Source organism: Lipophrys pholis (assembly GCF_963383615.2).
Source record: "Lipophrys pholis genome assembly, chromosome: 6".
NCBI lineage: Eukaryota > Metazoa > Chordata > Actinopteri > Blenniiformes > Blenniidae > Lipophrys > Lipophrys pholis.
Window position 1 is genome coordinate 9,535,909 of NC_137629.1, and position 19,149 is coordinate 9,555,057.

Here is a 19,149-nt window from a genome sequence, read left to right on the forward strand (position 1 = left end):
AAGTACTCACATACTTATAGAGTACATACTTGCAATTACGTTCTCGAAAGTACGGACTTGTAAGACGCAAGAACATATTTCCGCCATTTTTTGCCAAATGCGTTATGAGCAATTTGGCTTCCCAAGTCTACACAAGTCTGGTCTGGATGCATCCTTGATAATTTGGGTGGAGGGAGTACACATCCGGGTATTTCATGCATGGCTCAGTACTTAAGTCTCCGAAAGATGACGTTTCACAAGTACGTGAAAACGCAAGCACAGACAGGTACTCATATTGAGAAACAGCCATAGTCTCTGTTGTATTATATGGCACATCAGAGGCCTGTTTCCTGGGTTGACTTATCGAGATGTGCGCGATCCTGATGATCATTACTACGAAGCTGGTTATCAACTCGCTGGTTCAAACCCAACCTACGTGTGTGCGTTCACATGAAAGGGGCGGAGTTTGCAGCTGACAATCACGCACACGGAGAAACTCTGCAGCACAGTTTACAGATGACTGAAGGATCAGTTATTCGCTGAGAAAATTAAGAATTAAAACACATCTATCAGGCTAAAAGCAACACTGCTGCTGCAGCCAAAGCCAGAACATTCCATGACTTCGTGAGATTATACGACATTCATTTCAATCAGCGATATAAATGAACAGCACGGCACTGTGATCACTCAGTTTCACTTTTTTTTACAGCAGAATCGTTTCTGGCTGAACTTCCTCACTGCTCTTCTTTTAGTTTAGATTTTCCATCCAGTTGTTTTGAGGCTGAGTTTCTCTTGTGAGAATGTTTTGTGTTGGAATATTAATTCATCACCGTGACGACACCAGAAGTTCTGTGTTCCATAGTTTCATGTTTCTGCAGTTGTGTCAGGTGTGATCATTGACCTCATTATTACAGATCAACCCTCGTGGAGATAAACAAACTTGGAACAAGTCAAGAATAAAAACATCCTTCAAAGCCTCAGAGACAAGGATTTATTTTATTATGTCAAAAAGATCGCTCTAAATAAATTTCTCATCTCCTCTCTGCTGCAGCTCAGTGCTGAACCTTCCCCGCCAATCACCATCATTTATGAATGGAAAGGTCATTTTCCATAAGATCTGATTGGTTTGGAGGCGGAGCTCTGACCGCTTATTGAGAACATAATCTGCTCCGGAGTAGGTTAGAAATTCAGAGCAAGTTGCCGGGGTGATTTATCCCGGTGAGAAGTGAGCGAACGTCGTAGTTCAGAAAACCTAGGGTTAATCCTTGAAGTTATCTCGATAAATGAAAATCCAACTTCGTAGTACCTCAGGCCTCAGGAGTCTCGCAAGGTTCTGTCCTGCTTCCACTTTTATTTACTATTTATGACAACAACCTGGGTCATAACATTCCACATATGCAGCTTAATTTTCATTGAGAATGCTGTTATTTACTGCTGTTGTGCTGCCATTGCTCAATCACTTGAGTCTCTGCAGGCTGTCTTTTACACTGTACAACTACATCTGTTTGGTTTGAAACATCTGTTGAATTCCTCAAAAAAACTAAATTATGCTGTTTTAAAACTGTACAGAGACGACTGAACAAGTGACATGTCACAAGTATGTTGATATTTTAATTGATGAACATTAACATTTTAGATTTTATGTTCAAACCCTTGTAAAGAAGCTTAAGCTCAAGCTATTTAAGAAACAAATCCTTTTTTTTTTGCCTATGCAGCCAATTAAGAAATGGTAGAGGCAACATTCCTTCAATTGTTTGACTTTGGTGATCTGCTGTATATGCATGCACCTGCCCAATGCTTGCATTGCCTGGACACTGTGTACCATGGCTTTTTGAGGTTCATCACTATGTACGATGTCTCTTGGAGATTCATCACTATATACGATGTCTCCTGGAGGTTCATCACTATGTACCATGGCTTTTGGAGGTTCATCACTGTGTACCATGGCTCTTGGAAGTTTGTCACAGGCTGCAAAGTATTAACTCATCATTGCATCTTGTATGCCAGAGTTCAGTGGCCCTCCCTGACCGCGTGTCGACTCACACACACTGGTACAATTTTATTTATAATTTCATCCTTGTCCTGCTCCCCTCTTACCTATGTGGGCATATGTTACTTAAAACTAGCAATTATTGTCTGCACTCAAATGGCATTATTTTATTGACTGAACTTGGCAAAAAGGTTTTATGTTCTTTGCCCCAGCAGTCTAGAATAACTTGCTCACTGAACTACAGCAACAAGAACTGATCCTGATGAAAAATTTTCAGTTGTCCTGCAGGCCATAAGAGGTTTCCTGGTCACACCCCTTTCTCTAAGGCCCTGTTTACACGACAACATTTCACGTGACAACACCTAATCCGTTTAAAAACAAGGAGTGCGTTTATACTGCAACAGAGACAACAAAATAGTTAGTATGCCGGGCCACTGGAGGGCGCTGTTGCTTGATTTTGTAATGAAACTACACAAATGTGTGCAGAGAAAAAAACACTATAATCCAGAAGAAAACGGAGAGAACCTGACATCCACATGGACTGATGACACATCGGATGCTATCAGGGGTAATTCTCAACAATTAAACTACTGATCTGGACAATAAAACTAGAATATAGACCGCGGGTCGTACCACTAAGTGGCCACCATGTTTGTTTACAAGTGAATGAGCAGGAGGGATGGGGAGAGATGTGCATGCGCAGTAACAGACTCTGTAACCTCCACCAGTCTCTGCAGGAGGGATTTGCACCGTGAAAGAATCTTTCCACCTTGGGAGCCGGATTAAAAACTTTGCAGATACAGTGCATCCGCACACTGGTGCCGTGTAAACGGACCCCCCAAAACTGAAGAAAGTTTTGTGGATACACTCAAATTCGTTGTCGTGTAAACAAGGCCTAAGACAGGGGTGGGCATACTTTTTGCCTTAGGGACCACACTGATATCTGGTACTGGTCAGCACCAGATGATTCATATCAATTAAACATAAACATAACAAAGACACTACAGTGCAGACAGCTTTTGTTCTGTGTGTGTACTCACCAGGCCAGTAGTACATGAAAACCTTCTTCCCCTGCTTTTGAAGACTGACCCACAGCGGCTCTGAACCATCCCACCACAGAGGTAATAGGCTCTCAGCATTGGTGCCGATGAGAAACTCTTTGTTGGAGTCTTCATTCCACATGTAGTTACCAGTCATGTGATGTGTTTCACTGTGACGGCCTGAAAAACAAAAACCACATCAACCGATTTCTGCAGAGTTCCAGAAACACATGAAACACAATAGCCACTTTTCCACTGCATAAAAAGTGCAGGGAAGGAACGGAGCGGTTTTGGAGGAGTACAGCAAACTGGGTCGCGTTTCGACCGCAGAGGGGAGGGTTAAAGTGTAGGTGGGGTTTCGAACTCCGCAGATATGTGACGCTGCAACAGTAATGTCAGCCGGGGCGGCTGATCTAGAACTTATGAATCCTTTGTTGTTTAGTTATTTAATTTTTATTTTTGCAGCCACAGAGCTGCAACTGCAACTTCCGTGTTGGTTCTGAGAGAGCAAAAGTCGGCCCGGTGAAGTGGCACCGGAGCGCACACTGGTGTCACAATGCCGGTCGGTGCCAGCGTCGCGCCGCTGGTCGTGACGGCTGCAATTTTCGCCCAAGCTGCCGAACAGGACAAGGGGAAAGAAAAAAAAAAAAGGAATAACACTCTGTCAATCTAGAGATCAGTCCAAGTACCTCTCTCCAGAACGTCGGAAGTTTTTAACATTCCTACATGCACTGGAACAGCGTACCAATTTCCTCACTTATCGAAATTATTAGGAATATCCAGATAAAAGGCGGGTGAGGCGGGTGGCATAGATGTCTTGGAGGGCGGGGAGAGAGGCACCAATGATCTTCTCAGCTGCTCTCACGATGCGCTGGAGGGTTCTGCGGCAGGCTGTGGTGCAGGTGCCGTGCCACACCGTGATGCAGCTGGTCATGAGTGACTCGATGGCGCCTCTGTAGAAGGTGCACATGATGGGGTGCGGGGCTCTGGCTTTTCTAAGCTTGCGGAGAAAGTAGAGGCGCTGGTGAGCTTTCTTGGCCAGGGATGTGGTGTTGATGGTCCAGGAGAGGTCCTCTGTGATGTGAACACCCAGGAACTTGGTGCTGCTCACCCTCTCTACAGCAGCACCGTTGATGGACAGAGGGGAGTGCTGGGTGCGTGCTCTCCTGATGTCCACAACCATCTCCTTTGATTTCTCCACGTTCAGGAAGAGATTGTTGTGGCTCCACATCGGCTGTAGTTCGTCTCATCGGCATTGCTGATGAGACCCACCACGGACATGTCGTCCGCAAACTTGATGGAGGTTGGAGCTGTGCGACGATGTGCAGTCATGGATCAGCAGGGTGAAGAGGAGGGGGCTCAGTACACATGGGGAGGGCCCCCGTGTTCAGAATGATGGTGCTTGATGTGTTGCTGCCAACCCGTACTGCTTGTGGTCTCCCAGGCAGGAAGTCCAGAAGCCAGTTGCACAGCGTCGTGTTCAGACCCAGCCGGTCCAGTTTGGCGATCAACTGTTAGGGGATGATTGTGTTGATAGCTGAACTGAAGTCAATGAACAGCCTTCTAACATAAGAGTCTTTTTTGTCCAGATGTGTTAAGGCCGTGTGAAGGATGGTGGCGATGGCATCATCGGTTGAGCGGTTTGACCGAGATGCAAACTGGAAAGGGCAGGGAGGGGGGGGGCCCTTGATGTTTTCCCATAACTAACCGTTCGAAGCACTTCATGAGGATGGGGGTAAGTGCAACCGGATGGTAGTAGTTGGGGCAGGAGTGTGGCGACTTCTTTGGGACCCGGATGCTGGTGGTGGCTTTGAGGTATGTGGGGACAATAGCCTGACTCAGCGAGATGTTGAAGATGTCTGTGAGGACATCCGTGGGTTCGCCCACAGTCTCTCAGCACCCGGACAGGTATTTTGTCAGGACCAGGAGCTTTGCGGGCGTTGATCCTGCGGAGTGTTCTCCTCACACTGTCCTTCAACAGCATGATCGCCTGGTCGCCCGGAGGAGGTGTGGACTTCTGTGCTGGCATGCTGTTGTGCGCCTCGAACCGAGCGAAGAACCTATTCAGCTTGTTCAGCACAGCAGTGGTGCTGTTGCCCGTCTGCGGTGAGGGTTTGTAGTCTTGGATGGCCTGTGTTCCTCGCCACAGGCTGTGTGAGTCTCTGCTGTAACTAAATTTGTGAGCAATCCTCTTGGAGTATTGCCTCTTAGCCTCTCTGATGTTGCGTGACAGGTTGGCCCTGGCTGTCCTGAGGCCTACCTGGTCTCCTGCTCTGAAGGCGTCGTTCCGAACTTTCAGAAGCCTGTAGACCTCCCTTGACAGCCACGGCTTCTGGTTGGCCCGAACAGTGATACTTTTGAGGTGCGTTACATCGTCCGTGCACTTGGCGATGTAGGCAGTGACTGTGTCAGTGTACTCCTGGAGAGTATAGAAATAATAATAATAATATAGTCATAAAAGAATAAATAAAGTCATATTAAATAACAAAAAGGTGGAGGGGGGTGGGGTATAGTCTGTAGTGTTGTTGTGGGTGGTAACGTCTTAACCTGGAGATAGGCCTCACGCTCCATCTCTCCAAAGATTCCCCTATTTCTTTCACCATGGGGTCATAGGTTAAAATACCCAGACAATGGCAACATCATCCCAATCAACTATTTATCCCTCACTAGCAACAATTGTTGCCGATGTGAATCACTGTCATTTTCTACTCACATTAAAAACTCTCAAAGGTACTAATGCCACTTTTTCCACTTATATGCTAGTAGACAACTTAGAAAAAGGTTTTGGCTTAAAAATAAATAGTTTCCAAGTGCTTCCTGTCACATGACATCATCTGCTTCCTGCTCCTTTTGGCTGAAGACATGGCCAATGCAAATCCTCCTGGAAATAGGTCATTTTCATATATTTCTTGTGATTTTACCCCAGACCTATTCACAAATATTTAATCATTCAAGTCTCTAGAGTAACCCTCCCCCCAAAAATTGTACCTGGGATAAATATTCTTTGGTTCTTGGGCTTATTTCTGTGAGTGGCAACATAAGTTGCCAGTGGGCACATAGCTTGTGGCTAACTAATTTAAAACACTGTCTGCAGGATTCCTCATAATTTACTTTTAGAACTTACTAATTTACTTGTAGAATAATGTACAATGTCTCATTTTAGTCCTCGTAGAATACTTTTCCTAGCTAAATAAATTCAGGTTTGGCAGAGAAAGCTGTGCCACTTGGAGTCAAGTTTCATGGTGACAATGTCTTCAGAACACTGTCCCTGGTGGATGACCCTGAGAGGCTATGGCAGCTGTGGCACGCTGTGCCATAATCAGTTCCATAACGTTCCCTTTACAGAACTTTCTACAAATGCGGTACGACGCTGTACAAAGGATGATATAGATGAGTCATCAAACAAAACATGGCACATTCATGCATCTATCATGCTTGTTTCGTCATTCAGCAGGGACAAGTTCTCCTCTACTCCAGAGGCTGGTAGCCTAGACCCTCCTCCCGTGCTATTGAACAAAGCCAAGTTGGCAGGGCAGAAGATCTTCAATGGTGGTGGCCACAACTGATGCCATCAGGTTTGATAATCTCAAGCACTGGCCCTGCAACACTGGTAGCAGGTACAAGCAATGCAAGAAATGTGACAGACATGCATCTTTTGTGTGTGAAAAGTGTGATGTGCCACAACATGTGCATTACTTCAAGAAGTACCACACTGCGCAGAACATGCATGAAAGATAATAGAATGGATTGGAAGAAATAACAGTTTTTAGAGGTTCAAAGAAAAAACAGTTTTTAGAGGTTTTGGGTATTTGAGAATAATTAGGTTATCTATTTCATATGAATTGCATTTCTGCAACATGGAAATTAATATTTCTGTTCCGTTTCATTTGCAAAATCAGTAACAGCATATGATTTTATTTCCACCATCTTGTTTCTACGCTTGTTTGGCAGGTTTTCGATTGGCGGCGTGAATTACATTTTTGAAACCTTTTGTTGATATGTTTTAACCTGTTGGAGATTGTTTTATATCATACAGACTTGGCCTGAGATGTACATCTGATACAAAGCTTATTTATAAATCAAAAAACCAGTTCAAATTGTTTGTTGTTTTGAATTTTATACAGAGGGAACCAAGGTTTGAACCACGACCATTAGTTACCTTCTTGGGATTATAACATCCATTGGTATCCATGTACAGTTTTTTTTTTTTAAAAAAGGTTTGTTTTAAACACCCCACCCCCCTCCACCTTTTTGTTATTATTTAATAGGACTTTATTCATTCTTTTATGACTATTATTATTATTTCTATATTATCATTAGGTGACATTTGACCTAGTGACAAGCTGTGTGTCATGAAAATAATATTTTCTTCAAAACAAAGTGCAAAAAATAAATACATAACATGATTCAGAGGAACTCAACTGATAAAATGATATTCCTCCGAAACAATTCAGAAAATGGGTTAATTCATAAGTAAGTGAATCCCTCTATGGCAATGGCTTTGCATGGACTGGTGGACCCTCTCTTTCTTTATTCAACAGTAATAAGCCACTCATGCCACTGTTGATTTTATAACCAGAGAATATCCACAAAGTCTCTAAAAGGTGACATAAAACATTTAGTAGGTATGTGAAGAAAAATTTAAAAGCCAAATAAATTGAATATAACTGGTACCACTGGAAAAACAAAAGAAAATGACATCAAACCATTCAGGTATCTTAGCAAATAAGGAATTTATAGGCAAAAGAAGTACTAATTAGTGCGATTTTTTAAATTGGTAATTGGTACACAAATCTGTGACCAAAAACATAACTTTTTACTTAAAAACACTTGTAGTTTCTTTAATAATCAAGATATCTCAATGAAACATTCAGGGAAGGTGTATCTCTTTATACTCTTCAATCTGAAGGAATAGTAATATATATTTTATGTTTGTTCTTGGTCTGAAATACATTTGACCACATTAAGATTGGAGCTGCCACACCCTACTACCATACTACTACATACTACATACAACCTACTACCACACCATATTTATTAGGGACCGAGCAAGAAAGGCCAGGACCCCATTGTATTTTGTTAGTTTTTTTATTATTAGGGACCAAGCCGAAAAGGCCAGGCCTCCTCTCTTACTCATCACTATAAGTAACAGCAGAGGACAAAAACAGAAAGTCGACTAAAAATGCTGACTTCACTGCTTGCACGTGAGTTAGCAGAGCTAGCATCATAGCCAGAGTAGCTAGCGGAGTCAACAGGTGTTACCAATGAAGCTAACGAAGCAGCACGAACGAGCCACGAGGGAAAATCAACACCAGCTGAAAGGCCTGGAAACAATTCTGCAAGAGATTCAGGAATTTTGCCATGAGAGCACCGAAACCCTGAAAGAAATTAAAGACGAAATAAAGAAGACTAATACCAGGATAGATCACGTGGAAACATGGATCGTGGAGTCAGAGAATCACACCCAGAACTTGGAGGAAGCCACGGTGGAGCTCCTGGAGCTTCAAAATAGAGACCAGAATCACGGTCACAAAGCGTCTCAGGGAGCTCCTATCTTAGCCTTAAAGTTCCTAGCAAGGAATTCTTAGCTTAAAAGTGATTCAGTAAGTGTCTAAGAGTAACTCTTAGCAAGGAGTTGACAGCAACTTTTATCTTAGTGAGGAGGTGTGTTTGACCCCATTGCTTTGTATGATGCAGCCTGCTGAAAGCTGTGATTGGTTGTTAGAGAAAGGAAGACAGAAAAAAGCCTCTGTGCTCCTTGTCCGTATTCACAAAGCATCCTAACGCTGAAAGTAGCTCGTTGTGAGGTCACTCTTAAGAAAAATATTACAATTCCTCAAAATTTAAGACTTTTCTTAGAAGGTTTCCTTACTAAGATAAAAGTAATTCACAAAGCATCCTAAGCCCTAAGAGAGCCCCTAAGGTGGAAAACCGCTAAGAGTACTGAGGAGGACTTTTAAGAAGCCGAGGAGTTTCTTAAACAGACAAGATGTTCTCTGTTTGTTTAATCAGTGGTGCCACTCACTGTGCGTACAATTTCTTTGAAGGTGTGAAAAAAGTAAATATTTTGAAGGGGTGTTTGTTTTTTTTGTCTCTGCTTGGTGCTTAATGTGTACACAGCTCAAAAATGATTGAACTTACCTGATTCACCTGCCAATTATTATATTGATTTGATTATTGTTGTCTTTTCTGTCCACGCTGGTTATTTTTTCCACTTAATGTATTTGATATTAATGGTGGACGCGACGCAGCTGTCACCAATTACTGTGATTGGTGGAGCTCTTCTAAAAAGAGATTAGACTTGGAAGAATGATGAAAACAAACAAAACAAACCGGAATGGAACGGAAACCAAAAAAAAAAACTAGAAAGCCCAACTGGACAGAAGAGCAGTGCCTGCTGTTAGCACAGCTCGTGGAGGAAAATAAAACCATATTAAGAAGTAAACTAGGTCCCGGGATCACTGCACAAGGGAATAGAGGCAGACCTGGCAGCGCATTGCCCAACAACTCAATGCCTCGTTCCTTCTCCTTGTACGCACAAGTGACGAGTGTGAGAAGCACTGGTACGTGCTGCAGTCGAAAGCCAGAGCGGAGATTGCAGCATTCAAACGAAGTTCTTCTCAAACAGGTGAATGTTGTAGTATATACCATTAAAGCTATGACTGCTGACATCACTTTCTTTGATATTAATTTGTATGAATGTTTGTGAATTTGATATGCTCATTTACTGAACTCTTTAGTGGGTGGATCACCAGCTAAACCGCTGTCCCAGCTGGCAGACACTGTTTAGTGTGTTGGGAAGGTCTGACACCAGCATCAGTGGCCTGGAGGAGGGTATTGATAGCTCATTGATTCAGCTGGCAGAACTGCGTCAAAGGTAGGACAAATTGATTTTCACCAGAGAACATAAAGAGAAAAACATTTATTTACAGTCGGATGCATAGTCTATTTTCAGGTGGATTTGTTGGGTTTTCTCTGAAAAATTCAATATATTGTGATGAGCGCTGTGACAAGACTTATTGTTGTAATTGGTGTAATATAAATAAAATGGAAATCAGTTATATTTTTAAGGTTTTATGTAGCCATGTGGAATGCAGGAAAAGAAATAAAAAATCTGCAATAATGACCAAGGCTGAATATCTTCTCTTATCTACAGCTCTGAGCCATCAGAGGAACCGGGGCCTTCCACGTCACAGGACCACGATCAGCCTGAGATGCCTCCTCCTCGTCCTCCTCCTCCTGCTGCTGCTTCCTCGCCAACATCCCTGCAGGAGAAGTTGGAAGCAGACATGGATTTTCTTAAACAGCACAAAAAAGTCCTTCTCCTCCAGGAGGAGTATTACAGGCTCAAAATTGAGCATTTGAAAAATTAATTGGCTGACAAATAAATGATGCATCTTGTGATTTACTTTAACACGTTTCACTGTTTACATATATATTGGTTCAATGCAGTCACTGATTGGAAATTACCTAAAGTGCAACTGTGTAAATTCAGCTCTGTACGGATTCCCTGTCAGCGCGAATTTGCCCTCCTGCTACAGTTGCAGAACATTTTCGTCACCATCCTCATCACTGCTGTCCTGCCCTTCCTCGGGAGGTTCGGGAAGGTGCCTGGCCTTGCAGATATTGTGAAGTACTGCACAGGCGATTATCACTTGGCAGACCTTTCCTGGTGACAGCCTCACTTCCCCGTGCAACACATGGAATCTCTGTTTTAACTGTCCAATACCCTCAACCATCGCTTGTGTTTTCTTATGGGCCCTATGCACATACAAAACAAAAAATAAAGCAGTTGCACACAAGAGCTGGAAATTGTAAATAATCATAGATGACTGTAAATTGTTTTAGGGAGACATTTAAATAAACCAGCTGCTCCTTAATGTCAATGCATTATAGGCTATAATTTAACATTATTTACCTGTTGTAATTCAGTTGTGGCCTTCTGGACGAAGGTAAGGAGTGAGAAGCCAAGGTTTGCACGGGTAACCACTGTCCTCTAACAAGTGGCATCCAGCTGGCACGTAGCGTCCTTCAAACAGCTGTCTCAACCCGCTCTCAGACCAGGACTTCTCAGACCCAGACCTCTCAGACTCCGGGAGTCGTGCGTTGAACCTGGCCGTTTTGCCACGACGTCCACAACCATACAGTTTGCATTAAAAACAATCTGTGTAAGGGTTAATATTCATTGCACAAATCTTTAAGGGGCCCACGGTTGGTAGAGCATGAGACTCGCAATCTCAAGGTAGTGGGTTCATGTCTCACGCCGGGCGCCACCTTCCCGTGGGCTCACCACCCGCAGGAAAGGTTCTTAATTGGTGCAATGTGATCTGGGTGGCAGTGCTCAGACTGCCACCCCCGCGATCCGGATAAGCAGGAGAAAATGGATGGATGGATGGAAGGAAATCTTTAAGGGACAAATCGTAAAATCATTTGAACAACTCAAACAGGAATTCAATTTACCAAACAGTGACTTTTACAAATATTTGCAATTGAGACATTATCTCCAGAAGCATAAAGAGTGGGAAAAAATGTGTGAAGAACCAACCAAAGTAGAAGAATTGTTCATGTCGTATACATGCAAAAAGGGACCGATTTCAAAGATTTATAAAGCACTACAAAAATAATTATCCGGAAACAATAATGAAAAAGAAAAATGGCATCTTGAAGCGAACATTATAATAACGGACGAAGATTGGGAGGACACTTTCACTTCAGGACATAAACTAACAAATAGTCCATCATGGAGGGAATTGGATTGGAAGGTAAAATAACCCCAACTACCACAGAAAAATATAACAACACATCTAATCTATGTTGGAGGAACTGTGGAGTGGTTGGGGACTTTATATATATATATATATATATATTGGGATTGGCCTAAGATAGTGGAGTTCTGGAGAGGTATAGAAAAGGAAATAGAGAAACTAGTAGGTGTTAAACCTATTATTTTCCAGCTCTTTAGGTGTTAGGCATTCAACCGGAAAATATGTTTGATAGAGATTGCAGCTACCTGCTGAGAGTGATGCTCTTGGTATCAAAAAAGACGATCACAGCTTCATGGATGAATACACAACCGCCCAGAATAATACAATGGAGACACAAAATCATAAACTTATGCATCATGGAAAGGATTACAGCAAGGCTAAAATTGAAGTTTGAAAAATTTGAGAAATTTTGGGAACCAATTTTGATAAAACTGAATGGGCCCGAGACGCCTCCTCTATTTTGATATGTTTGTTGATTATTTTTGCTTGTAGGTGTGATTTTATTTATTTATTTATTTTTCAATTATTAGTATTTGATTGCTCTGTATCTGTCCTTGTCTTCAGGTGAAGTACACCTCACTGTTCTGTTCCGATTGAAAAATGTTCTGAATAAATAAAAAGTAAAAAAGAAAAAAACAATGCTGTGATGCTGTGGTAGCATTTTCTGTTGACATAAACAGCCTCGTCTTGTGACGGTGCCGTTATGCAGATGTCAGTGCCATCAATGACACTAACAACACCAGGGAAACCCGCTATGTCCATGAATGCCCGTTTGTTTGCCTGCAATGAGTGAGCATCTACTCGAAAGCAAATAAATTGTGTAACGATGTGGGGCTGTGAAAGCGCCGTAACGGTCAGACTGATCACTCTGCTGACGGAGGGTTGGGACAGACCCAGTCATCACCGCTACACTGCTGCATCTTCCCTGTGGCGAGGTATGTTGTTATCACCTTCATCTCGGGCGTTATTGCGTTGCTTCGCTGTGTCGGTGAAGTAAGCTCATCCCTGACGAGGTCGACAACAAGCATTATTCCTGCACGATCGAGCTGGTAGCATGTCATTAAATTGTTGCCGTTAAACAAACGGAGAACGTCTTTCCTTCTTTCCGTCATCTTGTCTGTTTAAGAAACTCTTATGTAGGCTTCTTAGAGGTGGTTTTTCACCTTAGGAGCACTCTTAGGGCTTAAGATAGGAAAAATTCTAATGTGGCAGGGTGGTGGGGTTGTTTTTATTAATCTGGTTGCAAACAATGCCACCTGGGGAATTTCGCCCCAGGAGATAGTTAATGTAATGAAAAGGGATTAAAAGGAATCACAGGTTTCGCTGTTATCTGATAACCGAACACAACATTGATCTCTTTGGATTAACAGAAACCTGGCTACGTAAAGATGAGTATGCTAGTCTAAATGAAGCCTCCCCTCCAAGTCATACTAACACTCAAATAGCTCGTGAAAGTGGTCGAGGAGGGGACGTGGCAGCCATCTATATTTCTCAGTTACTAATTAATATTAACCCAAAATCCTACTTTCGTTCTTTTGAGAGTCTGAGCATGACCATGCGACACCCGTCAAATAAAATAGTAAATTCTGTAGAATTTGTAATCATTTATTGTCCTCCTGGACCTTATTCAACTTTTTTAACTGAATTCTCTGAATTTTTGTCAGATCTAGCCCTGACTAAAGATAAGGTTATCATGGTAGGAGACTTCAATGTTCATGTTGACGTAGAAAATGATAGTTTCAGTGACAGCTTTAGATCTACACTTGACTCTCTAGCAATGTTCCCTCTAATTTTTCATGTGTCTGGGCATACACACAAGCTCCCTGAGCACACTGAGGACCACTGTGAGCAACATCAGATGTGCACGCTGTGGCCACACACCAGTATCACACCTGTTCAAAACCTTGGCTCATAGCAGGTTACATGGCTTATTAAAAGAATCAAATTACAGCAGCAATTTTCACTAGTTTACTTTTAATATAAGTGATTTGACAAACTTTAAAGGAAAAAGACAAAAATCTTGTTGTTCATGAGATGTGTAGTATGTTTTATGTGAGAGTCCTGCTTGGCCATGGGAAGAGTCTTGCTTTGGCCATGGGAAGAGTCCTGCTTTGGCCATGGGAAGAGTCTTGCTTTGGCCTGTGTGAGGTCCTGTTGTGGCCTGTGTGAGGGTCCTGTTCTGGAAGAAATGATACATATACACCTTTCAGACATAACATTTTGTTCACATTAAAACATTCACATTTTGCACAATGACGTGTGCTGTAGCTTGTGATACAGTGTAAATTCCTGTAACTCTGTCTGTAAAATATGTAATTACTCAGTTTTTTATTATCATTTCTACTACCCATAAATTATCTAGTAGAAACATAATTTAATGATTAATATCCATAAGTAAAAAATCTTAATAAATGTCACTAGAATATGCACAAATCTGACTTAAATTTTACCTTATTTTTCACGTCTGTCCTTCTCACTTCTCCAATGGTTGTACACTTTGTCCAGGTTGATGGCTTCGTCTGCTTCTTGCTTTGACTTTATGCGCATCAGCTGGTCCAAATGTGCCACTTCAAGACGATTTCTGGATGCTGTTTTGATATGATTCATTAAACTGAATCCTCTTTCACAATCTGCACTGGAAGCTTGAAATGTAGCACAAATATCCACAAGCTGTGAGATCTCCTTTAGCTCCTCACATCTAAGTGCTGCAGCAACCATATCTGAGAATGTGCTGATTGACCCCTGTTTAAGTTTTTGCTTGAATTCAGCATATTGACTGTTAATGGCCTCCATAGACTGTGGGTGGTGGAGAATGGCCTCATACTTCTTTGCCAGTGTGGCAATGTCTGCTGATCCATAGTCAAAACTGATGTCTGAGCTCAGTGCTTCAATGTCAAATGCAGACCACTCCTTTAATTCATACTCTGGAAAACGAGCATCCATGTGATCACAGAGCTTACTAATGAAAAGAGTAATCTCACCAGTATTTCTGCCATCAGCTGATGAGGTCCCCATTGCCTCTTTGACACGGTCACTCCACTGTACATCCTTCCGCTTCAAGTATTGGGAACGCAACTTCTCAATCTTTGCTCTGGCAAAGCAATGTCCTTCCATCACAGTCAGGTTGCGTCTTTGCAAAGTGAGGCAGAGTTGTGCTAGCTCACCCAAAACATCTCCCAGAGCAGTGACAGTAACCTTGAACTTTGAATCACTCAGCTTTTTGTAGCAGTACTTTGCCACTGGATCTCCGTTATCACTGGATTCTCTCTTGCAGTATTCTTCAAGCACAGTGTAGTTCCTCAGAACAGCATTGACAGCTTGGTGCCGCGACAGCCATCGCACTTCATTCAGAGGCCTGAATGACAGTGTATCTTCATCAAGAATCTTTGCTAGGTCCTCCATTTTGCCCCTCTTCACAGTGGACCGAGAGAAAGTGGAATACACAGTTCTAAGAAGAGTTTCCACATCTCGCATCATAGGTACATTTTTCCAGGCATCATCAATGCCCAAGTCCTCTCTATGGGCCACACAATGTTGTTCGGTTAGGTGTGGTATTTGGCGCTTTAACAAAGCCGCGACTCCGTTGTGTTTTCCTAGCATTACTGTGGCACCATCGGAGGTCAGCATCACCATTCTCTGCAGGTCCAGTCCATGTTTGAAGTAAAACTGAGTTATTGCCTGCACAATATCCCGAGCAGTGCATTCTGTCAGCTTGATGATGCCACCAAACACAGTTTTATAGTTAACATCATTTTCCTTCCTGTATTTAATATATAGGACTAGCATTTTGTGTACTGATATGTCTGTGCTCTCATCTACTATCAGGGTATGCCAGGGTGCATTTTTAACACTGCACATAGTCTCATTGATTGAGTTCACAAATTCAAAGGCATAGTTTTTGCTTCGCCAGCTTTCTGGTATACTCACATACTTTGCCATGTGATCGTGGATTTGTTGAACTGACAGCATTGATGCATTCATTTTGATGGCTAGTAAAATGTTGTCAATGACAACTTTAACTTGCTTGGGGTCAGATTTTGTTTTGTGTGACAGCTCGTTCCTTTTCTCTCTGTCTTTTGCGTTTTCCTGCAATAATGTACCAATCCCCTGTCCCATCTTGAGTCTTTGTACAATTCCAACAGCTTTCAAATGACTTTTCTGCTGAATGTGACGCTTGAGGTAGTCCAACTTCCATTCAGTCCACATTTTTCCCTCGGAAAACTCATTTGCTACTTTAGCTTCGCGGCATGTTTTGCAGAGTAGACCCTTCTCACTCGAAAAAGAAAAAATCTCACCCAGTTTCACCGCTTGTTCTTCTATTTGAACATACTCCGACAGCCATTCCATCTTAAAAGAACCGCATTTCTTTTTTACAATGGCTTGGTGAGTGGATGTGTCGCTGCCCGTTCGTTTCGCCATGATAAGGGGTTAGTATTTGCGTCTCGTAACTCCGCCGCACTGTTGTTAGCTAGCTAACCTGCACGGCGCGAATGGGCAGGGCAATAGTGTCAATGCTATGATTGGCTGCGTAGCGTAAGTGAACCGAATCGTATCATTGGCTGGACACCTGTCACTCACTGAGTTACGTTGCAAAATAGTACAGAAAACAAAATTATTATTATTATTATTATTATTGGTTTAATTGATTAGATAAGATTAGGACTAATATTAGATATTAATTAATACGTTTATGTTGAATTTTATTTTATGCGCTGCATAGATTTTCTTGTGCGCTGAGAATGTGCGAGCAGTGCGCGATTGCCCAAGCGCGCAGCTTAGAGGGAACATTGCTCTCTAGGTTTCTCTCAGGTAGTAGACGGGCCTATTCATAAACATCTACACACCCTAGACCTTATTCTAACTTATGGTTTAAATATAGAGCATCTGACCATCTCTCCTCACAATGATTTCCTGTCAGATCACTTCTTAATAACCTTTGACTTTGTTCTAAATAGTTATAAACCTCCGGCTAAAGCCGTGTTAACCAGGTCTCTCTCTCTGATAACATAGTAACTAAATTCAAGGAAAGAATTCCCTCTGCTATAGAATCAGTAGTGAATCTTCCTGACCCGTATACTGTTGCTAGCTCAGACATTGAATACCTAACAAACAGTCTGACAGATATGCTAAAAACAACGCTAGACGACATAGCTCCTCAAAAAATGAAAATGAAGAAACAGGAAAAGTCACCCCCGTGGTTTAACTCATCAACCCGCGAGCTTAAACAATTCTCCCGTAGATTAGAAAGAACTTGGCGTTCAACAAAAACAGACATAGATTATATAGCCTGGAAGGATAGCTTCAAAACTTATAAGAAAGCTCCGAGTAGAAGTAGAACTAATTACTACTCATCCTTAATAGAGGAAAACAAAAACAACCCTCGGTTTCTTTTCAGTACTGTAGCCAAACTGACCAAGAACCAAAATAGCCTCGAGCCCACCATTCCTATCAATATATGTAGTGAGGACTTCATGAAGTTCTTTCAAAATAAAATTACAACGCTTAGGGATAACATCCATCAAACCCGACCGTCCGTTAGCCCCATAACAGAGGAACTGGTTAAACCTAACAGTCATTTGGAATGCTTTCAGCAAATACAACTAGTCGAACTAAATTCCCTTATTTCTTCTGCTAAACCAAGCTAAACCAAGCTAAACCAAGCCTACTAGCCTGTTGGACCCAATTCCTACTAGAATTCTGAAAGAGGCACTGCCACTAATCAATAATTCTATACTCGCAATTATTAACCAGTCTCTAACAATAGGCTATGTGCCACAATCCTTTAAACTAGCAGTTATTAAACCTTTCATTAAGAAGCCAAACTTAGACACAAGGCTTCTCTCAAACTACAGGCCGATCTCCAACCTTCCTTTCCTGTCAAAGGTTCTGGAGAAAGTAGTCGCTAAACAACTCAATGATTATCTGCACGAGAACAATCTGTTAGAGGACTCTCAGTCCGGCTTCAGAATGAACCACAGTACAGAGACTGCACTGCTAAAAGTTACTAATGACATTCTAATGGCCTCAGATAGAGGTCTTCTATCTGTTTTAGTTCTTCTGGACCTCAGTGCCGCATTTGATACTGTCGATCATAATATACTTTTAAGGAGATTAGAAGATGCCGTCGGCATTAAAAACTTAGCCTTAAACTGGTTTAAATCATATTTATCTGACCGGTTTCAATTTGTTCATGTAAATAACAAATCTTCAATGCATGAACGGGTCCTGTGTGGAGTACCACAAGGCTCCGTCCTCGGACCGATATTGTTTAATCTCTATATGTTACCACTCGGAAATATTATTAGGAAACACAACATTAACTTTCATTGTTATGCAGATGATACTCAGCTATATTTATCAATTAAAGCCAATCAGGCTGACCAACTTGTTAAAGTAGAGTCCTGCCTCAGGGACGTTAAGTCCTGGATGTCTATCAACTTCTTAATGCTCAACACATCCAAGACTGAGGTTATAATCATAGGTCCTAAAAAGCTCAGGGATAACTTTTCAGATAGTCTGATTACCTTAGGTTATTACCTTAACCTCTAACAGTGATATTAGGAACCTGGGTGTTATTTTTGATCAGGATCTGTCCTTTATTTCCCATGTTAAACATGTCTCCAGGACAGCCTTCTTCCATCTAAGGAATATTGCAAAAATTAGAAACTTCTTGTTCTTCAAAGATGCAGAAAAATTTATTCATGCCTTTGTGACTTCAAGATTAGATTATTGTAACTCTCTAATATCAGGCTGTCCAAACTCCTCTGTTAGGATCTTACAGCTAGTGCAGAACGCTGCTGCACGTTTACTAGCCAGAACTGGAAGAAGAGAGCACATCTCCCCAGTCTTAGCATCCTTACACTGGCTTCCAATTAAATCTAGAATAGAATTCAAGATCCTTCTGATCACATATAAAACTCTTCATCAGAAGGCTCCGTCCTATATCGAGAAACTTCTCGAAGTGTATCACCCTCCACGAGCCCTTCGCTCTGAGGATGCAGGACTGTTGGTAATCCCTAAAGTCCATCAAATTAAAACAGGAGGCAGGAGTTTCAGCCATATGGCTCCTTTACTCTGAAATCAACTACCAGCCTCGGTCCGAAGGGCCGACACCATTAGTTTATTTAAGAGCAGACTAAAAACCTTCCTCTTTGATAAAGCTTATCATTAGGAATAAAATAGGACCACTAAGTTGAGCTGCTATAGGCCTAGACTGCTGAGGGGATTTTCTCTCTCCCGTTAAAGGGAGTAACTCTACATTTGGAGCTTCGGTTTCTTGTCTTTCTTTCTTCCTCTCTGTGTAACAACATTACTGTAGCCACCAGATACTGCCACCGTCTGTTTTTCTCCCTGACAGGAGGGGAGCAGGATCCAG

General features: G+C 42.1%; 1 protein-coding gene across 2 annotated transcripts in view; it reads right to left on the minus strand.

The window, feature by feature from the left end:
• Nucleotides 1–19,149, minus strand: part of enpp6 (ectonucleotide pyrophosphatase/phosphodiesterase 6) — a 92,403-nt gene that overhangs the window by 49,838 nt on the left and 23,416 nt on the right. For both annotated transcript variants that reach the window (XM_080465764.1, XM_080465765.1), the window contains exon 2: nt 3,010–3,189. In XM_080465764.1, coding sequence (XP_080321890.1) covers nt 3,010–3,189 — 180 coding nt within the window. The remainder of the gene's footprint in view (nt 1–3,009; nt 3,190–19,149) is intronic.